Consider the following 19,782-nt stretch of genomic DNA (forward strand, 5'->3'; position numbering starts at 1 on the left):
ATGTGCAGAAGGGGGGGAAACTGTTTGTTTGTTTGTTTGTTTGTTTGTTTGTTTGTTTATTAAATTTGTATGCCGCCCCTCTCCGTAGACTCGGGGTGGCTCACAGCAGTGATAGAAACAATGTACAATACAAATCTAATAATTCAATGTTAAAAACCCATAATTTAAAAAACATGCACACAACACACCATACATAAATTATGTAGGCCTGGGGAAGATATTTCAATTCCCCCATGCCTGACGGCAGAGGTGGGTTTTGAGAAGTTTACGAAAGACAAGGAGGGTGGGGGCAATTCTGATCTCTGGGGAGGAGTTGGTTCCAAAAGGCCGGGGCCGCCACAAAGAAGGCTCTTCCCCTGGGTCCCGCCAAATGACATTGTTTAGTCGACGGGTCCTGGAGAAAGCCACCTCTGTGGGACCTATCAGATATTCTGATATTTTTTTTAGAAAAAAAATCTTTTAAATCTTTTTAAAAATCCCCCAAAAATGGACCAACACTGGCAGAAAGGATTCTGTGACGTCACCATTGGGTTGCTACCAGTTCAGCCAGGAGGAACCCATCTCCGATTTGAAGAAAAGATTCTATGCGATTTTTTTTATTCTGCTTTGTCTGAAGTAGATATTATTGCCATCCATTTAATGTCATAATAGAAAGTGCCTATGTGTACAGTGTCAGAAAACAAGAGTACTGTAATCTTGTTTGCATTTTCACTTGATCCTGCAAGCAGCACCTATAAAATTTCAGGGTATTTAGCCTTGATTAAATGCAATAGAAAAAGCAAAGAATTATAGCCGATCCCAACTTGTTAATGTCCAGATGCTGCTGAATTTTATAGGAACTGAAATCTTGGAGAGTACCAAGTAGGACAGTTAAGGCATTCCTTAAAAGGGTGGAATATTCTTTATGGCAATTTTTAAAAATGCTTCAGTTTGTATTTTAAAAACAACTTTGTTTTGGTCTGTCTTTCAGGTAGCTTCAAAGCTGCAGCAAATGGAAGGATATTAAAGAAGCATTGTGAGTCTGAACAGCGTTGTTTGGACCGTTTAATGAATGATGTCCTTAAGCCTTATGTTCCTGCCTATCACGGAGATATTATGAAGGATGGGGAGAGATATAATCAGATGGAAGATCTCCTCGCTGATTTTGATTCTCCTTGTGTCATGGACTGCAAGATGGGAGTCAGGTTAGTTTTTCTTTATAGACAAAAATACAGAGTAACCTGATTCTTATAATAATATTTGAAAATAAATGTAGATTTTATTACCTGTATAATAAAAGTAGTTATAATAGCCAGCAAAGTAATTTAGCTTTGCCCTGCCCTAACCCTGCTGAGGGCTTGTTAAAGCAGCAGTTAAAAACCTACTGATTGGTTTGCTCTAGTGCAAATCTGAAGTTTCAATTTAGAAACATAAAAGACCGATGGCATAAAAAGACCTCGTGGTCCATCTAGTCTGCCCTTATACTATTTCTTGTATTTTATCTTAGGATGGATCTATGTTTATCCCAGGCATGCTTAAATTCAGTTACTGTGGATTTACCAATCACATCTGCTGGAAGTTTATTCCAAGCATCTACTACTCTTTCAGTAAAATAATATTTTGTCATCTTTCCCCCAACTAACCTCAGATTGTGCCCCCTTGTTCTTGTGTTCACTTTCCTATTAAAAACACTTCTCTCCTGAACCTTATTTAACCCTTTAACATTTTTAAATGTTTCGATCATGTTCCCCATTTCCCTTCTGTCATCCAGACTGTAAAGATTGAGTTCATTAAGTCTTTCCTGATAAGTTTTATGCTTAAGACCTTCCACCATTCTTGTAGCCCGTCTCTGGACCCATTCAATTTTATCAATATCTTTTTGTGGGTGAGGTCTCCAGAACTGAACACAGTATTCCAAATGTGGTCTCACCAGCGCTCTGTACAGCAGTATCACATTTTCCCTCTTCCTGCTTGTTATATCTCTAGCTATGCAGCCAAGCATTCTACTTGCTTTCCCTACCGCCTGACCGCACTGTTCATTTCAAATTGGATGTTCTTGCACAAGGGGTTGTCACAGTGGTATCACATGACGTATTGGGACTCCCCCCCCCCCCTTTGCTAAACTGGGTATGGGCATGACTAATGCATGATGTATCCAACTTGTTGGCCAGGACTTTGACAGCACTGTTCTTGCACGATCACTATAGGTCAAGCTGATTTTTATCTCTGAAATCTGACAGAGAAGGAAGAATCAGATGATTTCACTGTTTAAGTTTAAGCATAAACAGACCAGTGAAGCCTGATTGTAGGCAAAAGTTTGTTCTCTCCACTGAATAACAGAAAGAACAATCCAAAAGAAACTTCCCTAATCTAATACCATTCTGATTTGCTATTAACTCCCATTTACACTGAACCAGTAAAGTAAATGGTCATGTTGACTGATAAGAGCGACGCAACTTGATGAATACTTCAATTCTTATTTACATAATTTGAAATACAGTATGGGAATTTGTCAAAAGAGGAATTCTAACTCATTTGGGGTAGTAGTGTAGCTAGGACTTCTATTTTTATCTCATCTTTATGTTTTATAAATAACTGAAGTCAGCAAACATACCTAATACACTTTCTTCCTCCAATTTTCTCTACAACAACCCTGTGTTGTAGGTTGATTTTAGAGAGAGTGATTGGCCCAAAGCATCCAGCTGCCTTTTCTTGTATAAAGTGGAACTGGAATCATGATTTCCAGGTTTCCTGAGGAAAAAGTCCTTCATAAATTACTTTTTAATAGCATTTTGGGTATTGAATTATTATTTTTATTTTTATTTTTTTATTATTAGATTTGTATGCCGCCCCTCTCCGCAGACTCGGGGCGGCTCACAACAGTGACAAAAACAATATACATTGACAAATCTAATAATTCAAAATCTAAAATAACACTTGTACATTTAAAAATATAAAAGCAAAGAACCTCAATATAAAAAACATACATACAATCATATCATGCACTAAATTATGCTCTCTAGCTACTCCATACCCATGATAGATAAGAAAATTCACCTTCCTAAACTTACTCTTTGTGAAAAAGGCTGTTGGCTGCTTGATTTAGAATTTCTTTGCACTTAAGGAAAGCAAGAAATCGAATTAACTGCATGAACAAATGGAAAAAACATTCAAAGCTGTGGGTTGACCATCACATTTCTCCCAAAAAGTGCATCCTTGTCAGAGAGATTACTACAGTTTACTTGCTCTAGAAACAACTGTAAATTTGCTGTTCTTCTGTAACTGTTTGAGAGTGTGTTTAGCATAGCTCTTAAATTATATATACAGTGGTACCTCTACTTACGAACTTAATTCGTTCCATGACCAGGTTCTTAAGTTTGTAAGAAGAAGCATTTTTTCCCATAGAAAGCAAATGTGTGTGATTGGGGAAACCACAGGGAGGGTGGAGGCCCTGTTTTCTCCCAGGAGATTCCTAGAGAGGCCCCACAGAGGCTTCTCCCTGCCTTTTCCAGTTACAGTTTCGGAAGCTCGGGTTTGTAAGTGGAAAATAGTTCTTGAGAAGAGGCAAAAAAATCTTGAACACCTGGTTCTTATGTAGAAAAATTTGTAAGTAGAGGCGTTCATAGGTAGAGGTACCACTGTATAACCTTGGTTGCTCTGTTAAAAATAAAATATACAGAAAATACTCTATTATTAAATAGAGACACAGTAGTTCTAAGAGTTACTAGGTTCTTTAAAAAGTTTGGTAAAAAACAGTATATATCGGGAAAAAATCAGAAAAACTAGAGGATATGAAATTATTTGATATCCATGATTAGTTGAACGCAATCCTATAATGTATTTCTGGTCTCCTGAATATTTCAATATAGGGGAATCCTTGGTGCTAATATTCAGAAAGCAGAGTAATGAGAAGGATTAGTTGAATATTTTAATTTTATCTCAAATCATAAGTTGCACAATTATGCTAATTTTAGTTTTGACAAACTAAATCTGTTTCCTCACACATCCATGGGCATCATTTCCATACAGGTTATGTAACCATTAATTCAGGTGATTTTCAAAGAAATCTGTGAATAGAGATATATTGACATTTATTAAGCATTACCTTGAAGACCAGATTTAGAATATGGCTGCACAGAAACTGCTGGTAAACATGCTCTGCTTGTGGCCTTGGAAGTTATAAAGAAGATAGTGGATTATGCGATCGTTTAATGTAATCTGGCAGAGTTCTAGTTATTATGGTAAGATTTAAGAAAGGACAAAAGAAACCTGTCTGGTTGTTTAGATCAGAGGTCTTCAACCGTGGCAACTTTAAGCCTGGTGGACTTCAGCTCCCAGAATTCCCCAACCAGCAAATTCTGGGAAGTCCACCAGGCTTAAAGTTGCCATGGTTGAAGACCCCTGCTTTAGATAGTAGTGTATGACCTTTCAATTCTCAGTAGCTCAGTCAGCATGGCTGGCCAACGGCAAGGGATGATGGGAGCAGTAATATAACTATACAGTGCTCCCTCGATTTTTGCGGGGAATGTGTTCCGAGACCGCCCGCGAAAGTCGAATTTCCGCGAAGTAAAGATGCGAAAGTAAATACACTATTTTTGGCTATGAACAGTATCACAATCCTTCCCTTAACACTTTAAACCCCTAAACTGCAATTTCTCATTCCCTTAGCAACCATTTAGATTATTACTCACCATGTTTATATATTAAAGTTTATTTAAAAAAATATTTATTAAAGGTGGATGAAAGTTTGGCGATAACGTATGAAGTCATCGGGCGGGAAAAACCGTGGTATAGGGGGAAAACCCGCAAAGTATTTTTTAATTAATATTTTTGAAAAACCGTGGTATAGACTTTTCGCGAAGTTCGAACCCACGAAAATCGAGGGACCACTGTATACTAAATGCCCATAATTTAAGATGTTATCATTCTGAGATCAATAAACATGTCAATGAATATTTTGCACATTGCACATATTGTAAGATCTTCTCAGTTTGATGTTCCCACATAAATATATACCCTTTCACCTTTGAGATACAAAACAACTTGCTCAGATATTAGAAGCTTTCATGTCTAGGAGTGTATTGCAAATGTGGCGTTGAATTAAAGTAAAATTAAATCTGTAGTTTATAGGATCTGTAAACCAGAATATTTACGATTACAGGACACTGAAAAAGTGCAGGGTGGTTGTATATCTTTCGTTGAATAAGTACTCCGCAGTGATATTCCAAGAAGTATAGCTATTGGTGTTTGAGGACAGAGCTCTCTAGTGGGCAAATAGGGAAAATTATCAAAAAAATACCCCATTTGTGTTGAATCTACTGTATTCCATACCTAGGTTCATTGTAGTACAAATAACATTCTTTCATGTCTACTTGTCAGTAAATGATGAAAGCACTTTAGATATGGAAAACATTCCAAAATACACAATTTAATACCTTAAGGAAACCATTCATATCTGTCATGGAACTTGCAGAACAACTAGTGATTCAGACTATTTCTGGCTACGTACTGTATGTATCATTGAAAAAGAAAACAATTGTTTTTACTCATAGGTGCTCGTCATACCATGTACTTTGGAAACTAAAATGTCTTCAGCTTTTCAGAGTAGGCTTTATAGGAAGGACCATGCCCTTGGATAATTCTGTCTATATTAGGGAGTGCTTGTAATATTTAAATCTGATTGACTCCAATATATTCACTTGAATCAATCAAAAAATGCCATTATTGTACTGATTATACATGATGTTGACTTTCATAATATTGCAATAAATGATGTAGAGTATGGATGAATAATTTCTATTTCTCCTTGTTGTTGAAGCCCAACAATAAAAGTTATGTTCCAATGACTGCATCTTGCCTGTCTTATTCTAGAGAAGATAGGGAGGAACTTATGCATTTGCCCAGACATTTATTACAGTAGTAATAAATCAATTTCCAAATATGATAATGTGAACATATACTGGCTTTGCAGGACCTATGTGGAAGAGGAATTATCAAAGGCCAGAAAGAAGCCAAGTTTGCGGAAAGACATGTATCAGAAGATGATCGAGGTAGATCCTGAGGCTCCGACTAAGGAAGAGAACGCTCAACATGCAGTGACCAAGCCTCGATACATGCAGTGGAGAGAAACGATAAGTTCTACAGCAACGTTAGGGTTCCGGATTGAAGGAATAAAGGTAGCCTTTCAGATTTGTCTGTTGCAACAGTGCATGGGAAATGAATCTGTGATTGCCATTTAATGTAAAATGTCAAATATTTTTGTCTAGGCTTAACCATTCCAAATATAATATATCTTTGCAGAGTATGTATAAAGAATATAATGATGAAGCCATTAGAGCCAACCTCTTTAACATTTTCTTATGTATAAAATCATGCATGGCATAGAAAAGATGGATAGAGTCTTCTATTTACAGGAACAAACTTTACTTTAGCTATGTGCCATAAAGCTTACTTACATGTAGATACTAAACCAATCCAGGTTTCTCTTTATCAACACCACAGCTCTAACCCAATACTTAACTCACTCTCAGATTGCTTCAGCCAGCCAACTAACAACCATCCAAAAATGCTCTGGCCCAATTAGGTTGCAGTTTATTCCCTATGACTCAGCATTCATTACTGTTTAACAAACTTACAACCTTCTTTTACCTTATATGGCAACATAATGGAATATCACCTAGGATTGAGCTAATCCTAGACAATAAACTAATCCATTAGCTCCACCTAGAAACCAACAACCTACTCTCTAACAAACAATTTGGTTTCAGATAAAAATTACCCTGTAATCTGCAACTCCTACAATGCAAAAATATATTGACTACACATCTCAATCAGGGTATAACAATAGACATAATTTACATAGACTTCTTTAGACTCAGTGGTACAAACTTCTGAAACTCAAATCCTATGGCACCTCAGGTCCCCTGACAGATTCAAAATTAATATACAAACATAGAGGTAAACATATAGATTCTTTCCAGTCCTATAATTTCCTTGGTGCCAAAATGCATTCTATTGAAGCACTACATATCTAGCATTATTCAATATGATATCTGCTCAAGAAATGAATTCTTTTTTACCTCCTTTGCAATCATATCCAAAATAGTTTGCATCAAACCCTCGAAAAAAGTTTCAAATGGAAGATGACAGCAGCTGGACACCACTTATTTCTCTGAAAGTTATAAATATAGAAAAGATTTCTCCAGTGTCACCAGAACAAACCAACCAACAAAAAAGCAGTCTTTCCCCACCCCCCACCCCGTGACTCTTTATTAAGCTCTGATTACTGTCAAAATTTTTGCTCTAAATTTTGTCATAGTATATAGTGCATTTTGTTTAGTGAACAGGAAGTGGTATTAATAGAAAAAGATTCTTCTGAGCAATAGACATGTTTTTGTCATTGTTTTTTTTTAAAGAAAGAAGATGGCACTGTGAACAGGGATTTCAAGAAGACTCGGACAAAGGAGCAAGTCATGGAGGCCTTCAGAGAATTTACAAAAGGAAACCATAACATTCTGGTGAGTCACTCCAGCTATTTCCTTTGACGTTCCTTATGTTGGATTAATTTAACATACAAAACCGCATGCCAAAATGAAAAGGGGAGATGGATAATGAAATGGGCAATACTTTGACCAAGGATCAGCAGGCCACAACTCTCCCCAAATCCATTTTTATGCTCCTTTGAATTTTCTTCCCACCCCAATATCATGCTGCCAAAATTCAGCAGCAGGAAAATGTTGGGATTTGGGTGGGAATCTTTTTACTAATGAATAAGTGATGCACCCTAAAATAAGTGATACATCTCTTGGCATAGCACTCACTTTGAGTAAAAACAATATAGACACCACAGCCCAAGTAATCCCAAAATATTGTTTTTTGCAACACTTGCACAGCAATATGGTTTTGCAGGTCTCCCCCCCAAAAAATGTTGCCACTGAGCAAAATAAAGTTGCCTAACTCTTACTTTAACTAAACTGAACCCTGAATAGATTGGTTCAAATTATGATATCTTCCTCAAACGTTTTTCAACCTCTTCATATTATAAACAAAATTGTAAATTTTAAATGTTCCTTAGAAGAAATTGATTTTGAAAGGAAGCATATAAAATTTGGAATATATAATCAAAATTGTGTTGTCTCTTAACTTGTTGAACATATTAATGTTAAGCCCAGTTAGCTTTAGTGGAATCCTTTTCTTCTTCTTTTCTTTTATTAAATTGCTATCCTGATGAGAAGAAAGAAACTCTGTTTATTTTCTGGAGCCAATGTACCATTCTAATCCACAGACTCAGTACAGTTTACAAAATAATTAATGTAAGGATTAAAAAATAATATATTAAAATAGCAAACTAATTAAGACAAACAATAAATTACCATTGCAATAAGCTTTGCACAAAGTAATAAACAAATTTCATACACATGCAACTGTAAGGAGCTTCCTTGTAGAAAAAAAAATAATCAAAGGGCTTTGAAATAGCCAGACCTTAAGATATTTTCAGAATGCTAACAGGAAAGGGACAAGTCTAATCTTACAATGGTGGGTGGCTGAGTAGGTGGGCAGACAGTTTTCACAAAGAAGACTCATCCTCAGTATCCCTATGAATGATGTTCTCTTTAAAAAAGGACTTAACACATGGATGGGAATGGAAACAGCGGGAGCAGGATATCCAGGTCCCAAACCATATAGGTTGTTATAGGAAAGTAACTAGCAACTGTCACAGTTCCTGAAATAGTGGTGCTACACAGTGGTGGGTTGCTACCAGTGCAATAGGCGACTCCGCTACAGTAGCAGCTGCCAGATTGTGCAATCTGTGTGCGACCGCTCCGGTGCTGGACTTTCGTGCACCGCCATCTTTTTTCTTGAATTTTTGGTCTTTTTTTTGCTTCCTATGCATACGCAGAAGCAAAATCTCACGAGAGGACGATCACGCACGTGAGATTTCGGCAATTTTTTGCTTCCGCACATACGGTACTTGGAAAATCTCCCCTCATAAGATTTTGGCACATTTTTGCTTCCTGCACATGCATGGAAGCAAAATCACGCTGGGGGCATATGCACACACATGGGAATACCCATGTTGTGTGTGCAGCACACTGGTAGCAGCAAGTAAGGGGAACCCACCCCTGGTGCTACATTAAGAATCCCTTGTAATAGCTGTCCTTACTGAAGCCACTGCATTCTGAAGCAGCTAATACAAGGCATATTACAATATTCAAAAAAAAATTAAGGTGTGAGACTCTTTTCACATGAAGTTGTACCTGATGCACGAGATGTAATTTATGCAAAGACCCTGACTGGCCACAATGTCACCTGCTCCTTGATAAAGAGCTGGGGTGCAGGAAGAGCCTTAGATTTTGAATCACTTCTTCCTAGGATAGTGCAAACTGTCCAGAACTAGCTATCCATCTTGAGATTAAGCCTAAGCCTCTTCTCTTCCATCCATATCTTGATAGCTTCCAGCCATCAAGAGCGAACATTAGCCATGTCTCTTGTTTGGCTCAGGATCAAGATATACAACTGCTTTCTATCTGCAAAGTGAAAGTACTTCACCATGACTGCCAGATGACTTCTCCCAATAGCTTCATATATGGATATATTAAAAAGAAGAAGTGAGAGAGTCAAGCCTTGCAAGACACTATTATTATAAGAGCTCTCCTCCATTACTCAAAAAGGAAGAGAACCACTTGGAAAACAGCTCCCCCATATACAAAATCTAGGAGGACACCATCAAGACCAAGAGAGGAACACTCTCATTGTCCCATTTCACTAGAGGTCCTCTGCAAGTATGATCAAAGTGGCTTCAGTGCCATATGCAAGCCCAAGTTCTGACATAGAAAATCTATTTCTGAAACATAAATCTATTACTTCTAGGCATTTTTACTGTGATAGTTACTTATGCTATGAGGATGGTCCACCACTAGTTTGAAACCAGTGACAGCAGTAATGTAATCACCACTCTGGCCCTAACCCTACTTCCTGCTTTTACTAGTCAGGAAATGCAAGATCTGATTACAGAGTGTAAGTGGCAGAGCTGACCTCTCACAGAAACTGGTGACCAGAACAAAGTACAAATGCTATCTACTGTCATTCCAAGACAAAAAGCAGGTCTTGCTTGTGGCCTCCCAACTGGGTTGAGGCTAGGTTTGGTACAAGGCCATGGTGGCCACAAATTCCTGGGCCACCTTTGAAAGTTCAGCCAAGAAGGAAAACCTCAAGTCACCCAACACCATAAACCCGAGTAACTGAGAAATCAGGTTGAACAGTGCTGGGAGGGACACTGGCTGTGTTCAATTGAAAATTGTTTGTAGTCCTGTCTTGTAGGAAGGTGTAAACAAAATTAAAGTTGAATAACTCCATAATAATCCAATATCTTATGTTAAATGTGGACAGTCTATGCTTCAGAACCAACTACTCAAAATACTATGAGAAAAAGAGGAGGTATACTGTCCTCTACCCTCACATTTTATTCATTTTTTAATAAGTCATTTGGTATCTGGTTTGAGATAAGGAAGTTATTTGATTCAGAAATAATGCCTTGGGGTATGGGTGGGTATGCGCGCGCGTACGCATGCAGGCGCTGTATATGATTTATAATTTTTTTCCCTTGCAATTCCAGAACAGTTATCTTAACCGGTTAAGGGGGATACGTGATACTTTGGTAATATCACCATTCTTCATGACCCATGAGGTAAAATTATTCATTTTTCCTTTTGTCTTTTACAAAACCAGAGCTAGGTCGAATTATATCACCTAATCACACAAATGGAAATCATTGAGCATCTGGTTCATGAAATTTCAAAAGAATTTATTATTATTATTATTATTATTATTATTATTATTATTATTATTATTATTATTATGTCAGTACAACACAGCAAACGAGATCACTATGATGGATTTCGTATTTCATCACCAGTCGGGTGCTTCCCAAGCACCTAGGACTGCGTGATGTAGCGGCGAATTATGTTTGCCGATCCCAGTAAAGCGGCCTTTTGCAATTGACAGATGGAGATTTTGTCAATTCCGATGGTTTTCAAATGTCCGCTGAGATCCTTTGGCACTGCGCCCAGCGTGCCAAGTACCACTGGGACCACTTTCACTGGCTTATGCCAGTCGTTGCAGCTCGATTTTTAGATCTTCGTATTTCACTAGTTTCTCTAGCTGCTTCTCCATTATTATTATTATTATTATTATTATTATTATTATTATTATTATTATTATTATTATTCATTAGATTTGTATGCCCGCCCCTCTCCGAGGACTCAGAGTGGCTCACAACAAAAATAATGCATATACATCACAACTATATGCATTGAGAACCCCGAAATACAATTTTTACTGCCTCACATGTTGAAATATTGCTACTTTTAAAAATTCAGAACCTAAAATTTCAGTTTTTAATTTTTTTAAATACCAATATCTTGGGGTTTTTAAATTAATTTTTAATTGATTTTTTACAATATAAACACACACACAACATAATCTATACACACGCACGCGCACGTGTGCGCACACACACACACACACACACACACACAAAAGTTGCAATATTATCTTCAGAAGAATTTGGAACCTATGAAGAGCAGTTGCAGGAACTGAGCATAGATAGTCTAGCGAAGAGAAGGATCAGGGAAGATACAATTGTTGAAAGCATCCAAAGGACAGACAAGGAATAATGGAGGGCAATTGATCAAGGAGAGATTCAACCTAAAAACAAGGAGGAACTTTCTGACAGTGAGAACAATCAACCAGTGGAACAGCTTGCCCTCAGAAGTTGTGGAAACTTCATCAAGAAGAGATTGGACTGCCATTTATCAGAAATGGTGTAAGGTTCCCTGCTTGAGCAGAGGGTTGGACTAGATGACCTACAAGGTCCCTTCCAAACTTTGTTAATCTAATCTAATCTAATCTAATCCTGCTCTGGGATACTCAGTTCTTTTGCATTTGCTTTTGCAGGTAATTGGGAGTTCCCTTCTCTTCATCCATGACAAGAGGGAGCAGGCCAAAGTATGGATGATTGATTTTGGGAAAACCACTCCACTTCCAGAGGGACAAGTTCTGAAGCACAATGTGCCCTGGATAGAAGGGAACAGAGAGGATGGCTACCTCTGGGGGCTGGATAATCTAATTGAGATCCTAACAGAATTGTCTCAATGTGAAGATCTGCATTAAAACTTAAGGATCCGCAATGCACGACCTAGTTCCTCCAACTGACTTTCTGATCTGCACTACAAGACACTTTTCTTCCACCTTCTCTTCCAGTTCTAAAATTTAGAAGTTCCTTCTCTTTTATTTAAGGTGTAACTAAAATGTGATGTGCCCAAAGAAACACTGAACAAGAAGTGAAAAATTAAACAAAGCAGATAGCAACGTTGGCCTTAGGAGTTAGGTCTCCTGCATCCTAAAACGGAAAATACTTTTGTATATTAAAAAAATGTGATAAAAGTTCTTATATGCTTGAGCACCAGAAAGAGAATAGACTTGTGTAAATTGTTATCTCTAGAGTGAAGGATGCATTTGTAGTTATCTGCTGCCCTCTCATGTCCAAAGCTAGCATTATTTGGGGCAACTGATGTTGAAAGCATGCTTATATCAAGCATTTTCTTATACGTCTTCTTTCTTCATGGGAATGTCCCACAAAAGGAACTTATACTTACTAACTTTCCTAAATATTAGAATATAATAGTTTATAGGAATAATTAACATCAGATAGACTTTTCTACATAAGGAAGTTATTTCTTGTTGGCTTACTGTGCAATACATACATAGTTGTAGCAACTGCAAAAGTTTTCCTTTGCGGGTTACATTACATGGTGCATCCATTTAGCTACTGAAATTGGTTTGGACTACTGAGAGAGCAAGGGTCTGATCCCTTCTCTACCCTTCCATTAGCTTGGGATGACCTGGTCACATGGCAGGAAAGGGGCTGTTGCAGAATGACAAAGGCACTGACTGCCACCCCTCCACCCCCCAATGTCTTTTTGTTAGCACTGCAGTCCCTTTTGCAAACGATGAGGCATTCTCAGGTGAGCTCCTGCAAATCCTTCCAAATCGCCCATTGTAAGAAGACAGATAAACTAGACCTAACATATCAGCAAGCAGAGTATTGTAATAGTAAAGTTTCGTGGTGTTTGTATGCCTGGCAAGGAATATGAGAAAGGAGATGGCAAGTAATTTGGTAGGTAATATAGGAAGACTCTCTCTAAATAAGGATTTCCTACTTTCAGTCTTGCAAATATATCTGACTCTCTATTTAGGATATAGAAGTCATTATAGAAGTTCCTGGAAAATTTGAATTAGATTGCTGAAATTGAACAGTCAACAACTGGGAGAGAAAGATTATTGGTGCATTTGATTTTCTTGGAGAACTCCTAATACTGCAGAAACCTTGGATGTTGAGACTATTAGTTTATGTTACAATTTTTTCCGAGCCATTTCCTGGCTTTTTAAAAAAAGAAACTTTTCATATTTATAATGTATTTCATATCCCTCTATAGCCTCTGGTTACTATTTTTTCGAACAGTAATGCTGTTAATGCTGTTTCTTGCATCCAGAGGTGCTGTCCTTGAAACAATTGCGTTTGTTTTAGAGGGTGGCTATTCATCGACATACAGTCCCTGGAAGCTTTTCAGAAAGATTCTATCCCATTGAGTGTTGCTCCATTCATACATCACTTAGATAATGTTGGCTTTTCTTAGTACTGTTGTAAATTGCTTTGCTTAGAAGTTTTTTCCTCTTCTGGCTTCCTATGCTGTTTAATAATAGCCTATGCTGAAAGTGCCTTATGGACTCAGTGTCATGGGAAAAAAATGTTGTTTTTTTAAAAGTACTATTTATTGTCATACTTTCAGTTATTTAGAACACTAAGTCTTAATGCATGGAATTTTTTTTTAAAGGATAATGCTTGGCATTTGAAATCTCTTTCCACATTTATGGAAAGGGGAAGACCATGAAACAGCTTCAAGTCATCATCCTATTTTAAAAATGTATTTAGCTTTTAAATTACTTTTATTACATACTTTTGTAAAAGAAAATATGCTGGTTTGTTTGTAAAATAAGATGCTTTGCTTTTTTTGGCTTTTAAAGAAGTGAAATGTTTCTCCAAATATCTTTTGGATCTTTCTAAAAGACCCAAAGGAATCTTTTGGAGGCTGGAACTATTGCTGTGAGGTTTTTCTCCTAACACTTTCCACCCTATTGTCCCTTGATTAGCAAGGAGATGAGGAACTTGCAGAGTTACAGAACATCACCAATGCACAGTGCCTGTAAGTCAAACAACTCAAAATAAAAACATACAACATGATTTTTTTTTGTCGTGATAGCTTATTATTTATAATTGGGTAATATTCTGGTAATGAGAGACTGGTGTAAGAAATTGTATATTTCTTAATATACAATACTTCGATCTACTAACTGGCAGTACAGTTTTGACATTGTGGGACGATCCAAGTCCTAAATTCTAGGACTTCTATCATACCAAAATTACTAAGATTTCCAAATGTACCTACCTAACAACTTGACATAGATTTAGATTTTGGCATAAGTGTATAATTGTCTGATATCATTGTTTCCTGATTGCTTATTTGACCCCTATGACAATCATTAAGTATTGTACCTCATGATTCTTGACAAATGTATACAGTATTTTCTTTTATGTACATAAGCACCAAAGACAAATCCCTTGTGTGTCCAATCACACTTGGCCAATAAAGAATTCTATTCTATTGTATTCAAGTCAACAAATTATTCAGTTTAAACTATAGTATAGCAAAAACAGTAATGTTTTAGAGTTTTTAATATCTTGAATTTAAGCCATGCTAATGAATTTTAAAAGCACCGGTTATTTTGTATTTTTCATGCCAGTATTTTTTATTCCATCTCACTGAGTATTTCAATAAATTGTCCGTTCTTAACAAGTGCATGCATATTCCTACAGGATAAGAGGATATTATTCATTGGGGTATGAATAACAGAAAAATATAAGTCAGTTCAGTGTTCTATTTTCTTTATAATGCACATTAGATTGTGCATTCTATAGTAATTGATTTGGAAATAAGTCCCAGAGCTGTCACTTAAATAGCATACTGGCTTATTGAGACAAATTTATATTAAACTGTAGTAGAAAGTTACCTTTTACGTGGGCGTGGCTTGGTGATCAGGTGACAAAGTAGGCGTGGCCAACTTGTAAAATGTGGTGAAACCCACGTGGTGGGAAGAGCGATGAGCATCTAGTATTTGGTTGGACATGGGCGGCGGCACGGAGACAGGACCAGCGATCCACCTGCCATTCCCCTGGGCCCTCTAAGTGCCCCCTGCTGCCACCCTTGCCTCTTAGCGCCTTCTAAGGTACCACCAACTTTGGTAACCACTGACCTAGATTATGCAGTGGATACCAAATTTAGACAAGATTGCATAGGTTCTTACTGCTCCAGTTCCCTGAGGTGAACTTTGACACAGATTAGTCAATTCTATCAAGTTTTATCAATTTTGCCTTTCCTGAAAACTGGCTATGTTGATTCAACATTCAGATTTTTAAAAAGAAAGGGTGAGAAATCACTAAAGGAATTTCACTAATGAATCTCTTGACTCTTGTAGGGGGGGAATGGTCGTTGCATGCAAATGTTATAGGATTCTATTCTATTTCAGTGCTTTCTCCTGGTGATTTTTCATTCATTACTGGTGGAAACAGCAATACTTCTCGCTTTTTGCCTGTAATTATGCCTGTGAAATGTGTCAAGTGGTCTTGAAACTAAGAAAGACTAAGGCAAAATGAAATAGAAAATGAAATAACTTAAGTTTGGTGCTCTCCAGATTCTTGGATTTCACCACCCATAATTCTTAGTAATCAGGGCTAGAAATAATCAGGACCTGTCACATATGGTATAATTAACTTAATATACTTTCAGCATTTTTTATTTAATTCAGGCAAAATATCCAGCTGTGTATTTAACAATAGCCTTTACAAACAACTTTCCTATAAGGAGTGATGATTGCGCTCAGTCTAGCCATGAGATGGCAGTATTTGCCTATGGGACTTGCCAACACTTTCTGTTGTTTACACACACAACAGCAAGAATATAATAAAAAAAACAATCTGATCCAAATTAGGGTTTTTTAAAATAACATTTCAGAATTTAATGATAATCATGTCTTCACAATAGAACTAAGGAGCAGGTGCATGTTTCACAAGAAAGAAGCAATAGGTTGCAGAACCACGTGGCCTATTAATGTTTTAGCAATTTCAGACCCCCATATGCCATTTCACTCTGGATAACTAAAATCTGGATGTTATAAAAATGAAAACATGTTATTTGATTCTGAGGTATTTGAGAGATCTAACATTGATAGCCTTACAATGGCTTAATAATAATTTAAATTTATGCAAGACAACAGTAAAACATGAAATATATCTGACTCACAACAAAAGTAGAAATACAACAAAATTATCAATAGAAATGATTACTCATCAGTTCCTTCTATGTGTCTTGTGAAATAATTAGTCTTGGTAATTTATTCTTTAAATTTCAGAAATAAGTACAGCGTTCCCTCGATTTTCGCGGGGGATGCGTTCCAAAACCGCCCGCGAAAGTCAAATTTCTGCGAAGTAGAGATGCGGAAGTAAATACACTATTTTTGGCTATGAACAGTATCACAGGCCTTCCCTTAACACTTTAAACCCCTAAACTGCAATTTCTCATTCCCTCAGCAACCATTTAGATTATTACTCACCATGTTTATTTATTAAAGTTTATTTAAAAAATATTTATTAAATGTGGACGAAAGTTTGGCGATAACGTATGACATCGGGTGGGAAAAACCGTGGTATGGGGGGGAAAACTGCAAAGTATTTTTTAATTAATATTTTTGAAAAACCGTAGTATAGCTGTTTCTCCATTGCATCTGGAAGGAGAGTCCAATATGGGTTATTCTCAATCCTATTGGTCGAGACTGAGTTTAAAATTAGCATAATATTAGGCACCGCCCCTTGCCTGCCCCCAGTGAGCTCAGTTTTAAAAACTCAGTCAATGTAACGAGACATATGAGTTTGCTTGTAATAAAGAAATGTTTTTTAATTGTTAAATTGTTTTATCTTCTATACTTATTAACTGTTCTCTTCTTGTTGTTTCTGTTTTTTCAGATGCTGCAGAAGATGGAAGGGGTTTTTGCCCTCCGTGGGTGAATCCCCCCACCGTGTTTTCCCCAGGAGACCTCTTCCCTCATGGAGGGTACCGTCCCGTAAGGGGAGCAGCCTGGTGTCACTGGCCTCCGTGGCCAAACTCGGCTGAGAGCCAAAGGTGGGGGGGTCCGCCCCCCCCACTGGGAGGCTCGGGGACGCGAAGTCCCCCGAAGAAAATAAATTTTTTCCCTACACCAGAGAGACAAGAGGGAAATACAAGCCTTCGGAGGCTCATTCAGGCGCTGGGAGCGCCGCCGCCGCCGCTGCAGAAACAACGCGGCTTTCTTCAAAGCGCTCCCGACGATCATATGTTCGGCGGCCAAGAGCTATTCGGTCGCCGAGCAACGGGAGACGCCAGAAGCGGCTAGTTAAACCGCCGGGAATGCGAGGGCATGATACCCGGGGCCATAAGGCTGGCGGTGGGGACGGTGGGGCAGGCAGCCCTCGCGCTTCCCCTTTGCCTCAGGCTACGTTCCGCGCCCGCCATTTTTGAGCGGTTGGCGGGAAAACTCCTTCTCTTTACCCCTCCCTTTGCCCGCCGCCATTTTAGTATCCAGCGACCTGATTTGGGCGCGAAGGGCGGTTGACAGGGCTACATCGCGCATGCGTACTTCGCAGCAGACACGGGGGGCCATTTTGAGAGAGTTTTCAGTCGGTGAAACATACAGCAGTATTCAAAGTGCTCCGTGCCTTTACTTGCTTTTACCACCGTTTTTTCTGCCTTACCGTGAGTACCATGGAGACAAGTGGCAATGGGGATCAAGCCCCTTCTTCAGGGCCTGTAGCTCCCACCCAAATGCCCAAGCCCAAAGATAAAGGGAAGATTAAAGGGAAATCATCTCAGTCATCTTCCTCTGCCATCAAGGAGGCCGAGAGGCGAATTCAGGCCCTTGAGCAAAAGTTGGAGGCAGCTCTCAATAGTGCTCCTTTGGCCAAACCAGGACCACCACTGGGCTTTGATGTAGCTGCTGACCCACATACCCCAAGGGAGAGGGTGGATAGAGACTGGTCCCCTGATCATGCAACCCCTGCTCAGCTGCAGGCACCCAGAAGCAGGCCCGGATCAGTGTGCCAAGAGAGACCAGTGTGGGGTTTCTCCCCTCAGGCCAAAGCGGTTCCAGCAGCTACCTTCACACCTACAGCTGCCGGGCTCAGGGATCAACCTGATATGTGGCAGGATATGCCACCGGCCTTTCAGGAGCTACTAACTAATGTCTATACAAAGGGCATAGCGGTTGGAGCTCAACAAGGGCCTCAACAACCAAGACAAGCACCAACCCGGGACCTCTGGTCTGCACCGCCCCTTTCAGGTTTAGGATCAGTGACTGAGGAGCCTGTATTAATGGAGGATAGTGACAAAGACTACGATATGTCTGAGGATGAGGCACCTCCAGAACAGCCACTGGTAGCTGGACTGTTCAAACAATCCTCATTCAGAACTCTGTTATATAAAGCAAAACAGACAATGGAGTTGAAGGATCCAGCCCAACCATCTCAGGCCGTACCATCAAGATCCTCTACTCTATTAAAAGAGCCTAAGCCTGAAACAGACCATGTTCCGGCATCTGAAATTTTTGTGCAAAGTATCAAGAGACCGTGGCAATATCCAGCTGCGGCCCAGGGACCATCAGTGATAGAGGGGAAGTTCTACACGTTTGACGACGAAGTAGAGGCCCTCTTACAGTTTCCTCCCATAGATTCACCAGTAGTGACACTGGTTTCCAATGCGCTGGTCCCTGCCGAGATGGGAGACAATTTGAAGCCAGAAGACAAGAAGGCTGAGGTTCTCCTCAGGAAGACCCACATGATGGCCGGATGGGGGTTTCGGGCAGCAGCGGCTGCTTCCTTTTTTAACAGAGCCTCCATCGTCTGGATCGAGGATATGATGTCTCGCTTAGGGCCAGAGGACGGTCGGATGCGCCAAGATCTCAGTAAGTTGTTGGCTGCAGCAGAATTCTCAGCTGATGCCACCTTACATGCTGCAAAGTTCGCGGGTAGAGGGATGTCCGCCACCCTCGCATCACGCCGACTTCTATGGCTACGCAGCTGGCAAGCCGACACGAAATCTAAATGGCGCCTGGCATCATCGCCTTTTCAGGGGTCTCAACTCTTTGGAGACATATTGGAAAAAGTCCTCATAGAGGACAAGGACAAACGGAAAATACTTCCAAGGTCCAAGAGGGGTCAGGATCGTCGTCAGACTCCGTACAATCGACGTCAGTCCTTTCGTTGGGACACATCACGGTCAAACCAGCAATTTAGATCCTTTTCACAGGGCAATTACAACCAAAATGCCTACAGGAATGACCGTACCTCCTTTCCAGACAGGACCAGAGGTTATCAGTCCAACAGACGCCCCTTTCGAGGCTCCAGCCAACGTGGGTTTAAACGACCCAAATGACTTTGCATTAGCACAGCCAGTAGGAGGGAAATTACACCTTTTCAGCGCCTCCTGGCTAACCACCTCCTCAGACAAATGGGCTCTGTCGACAGTAACACAGGGACTGCGGTTGGAATTCATTCAGCCCCCGCCCAACCGATTCCTACACTGCCCAACACCAAAGACCTCCTCCAAACGGAAGGAACTACTTCAAGAAATAGGTCACCTCTTACAGATTCAAGCCATA

General features: G+C 39.3%; 1 protein-coding gene across 1 annotated transcript in view; it reads left to right on the forward strand.

Moving 5' to 3' along the window:
• ITPKB (inositol-trisphosphate 3-kinase B) overlaps positions 1–14,281 on the forward strand; it is a 103,640-nt gene extending 89,359 nt beyond the window's left edge. The window contains exons 4-8 of the mRNA XM_070734320.1: positions 971–1,184; positions 5,951–6,155; positions 7,395–7,496; positions 10,595–10,666; positions 11,935–14,281. Coding sequence (XP_070590421.1) covers positions 971–1,184; positions 5,951–6,155; positions 7,395–7,496; positions 10,595–10,666; positions 11,935–12,150 — 809 coding nt within the window. The 3' untranslated portion in view covers positions 12,151–14,281. The remainder of the gene's footprint in view (positions 1–970; positions 1,185–5,950; positions 6,156–7,394; positions 7,497–10,594; positions 10,667–11,934) is intronic.
• The last annotated feature ends 5,501 nt before the right edge of the window (positions 14,282–19,782 follow it).

This window comes from Erythrolamprus reginae, chromosome 1 (genome assembly GCF_031021105.1).
Source record: "Erythrolamprus reginae isolate rEryReg1 chromosome 1, rEryReg1.hap1, whole genome shotgun sequence".
Taxonomy (NCBI): domain Eukaryota; kingdom Metazoa; phylum Chordata; class Lepidosauria; order Squamata; family Dipsadidae; genus Erythrolamprus; species Erythrolamprus reginae.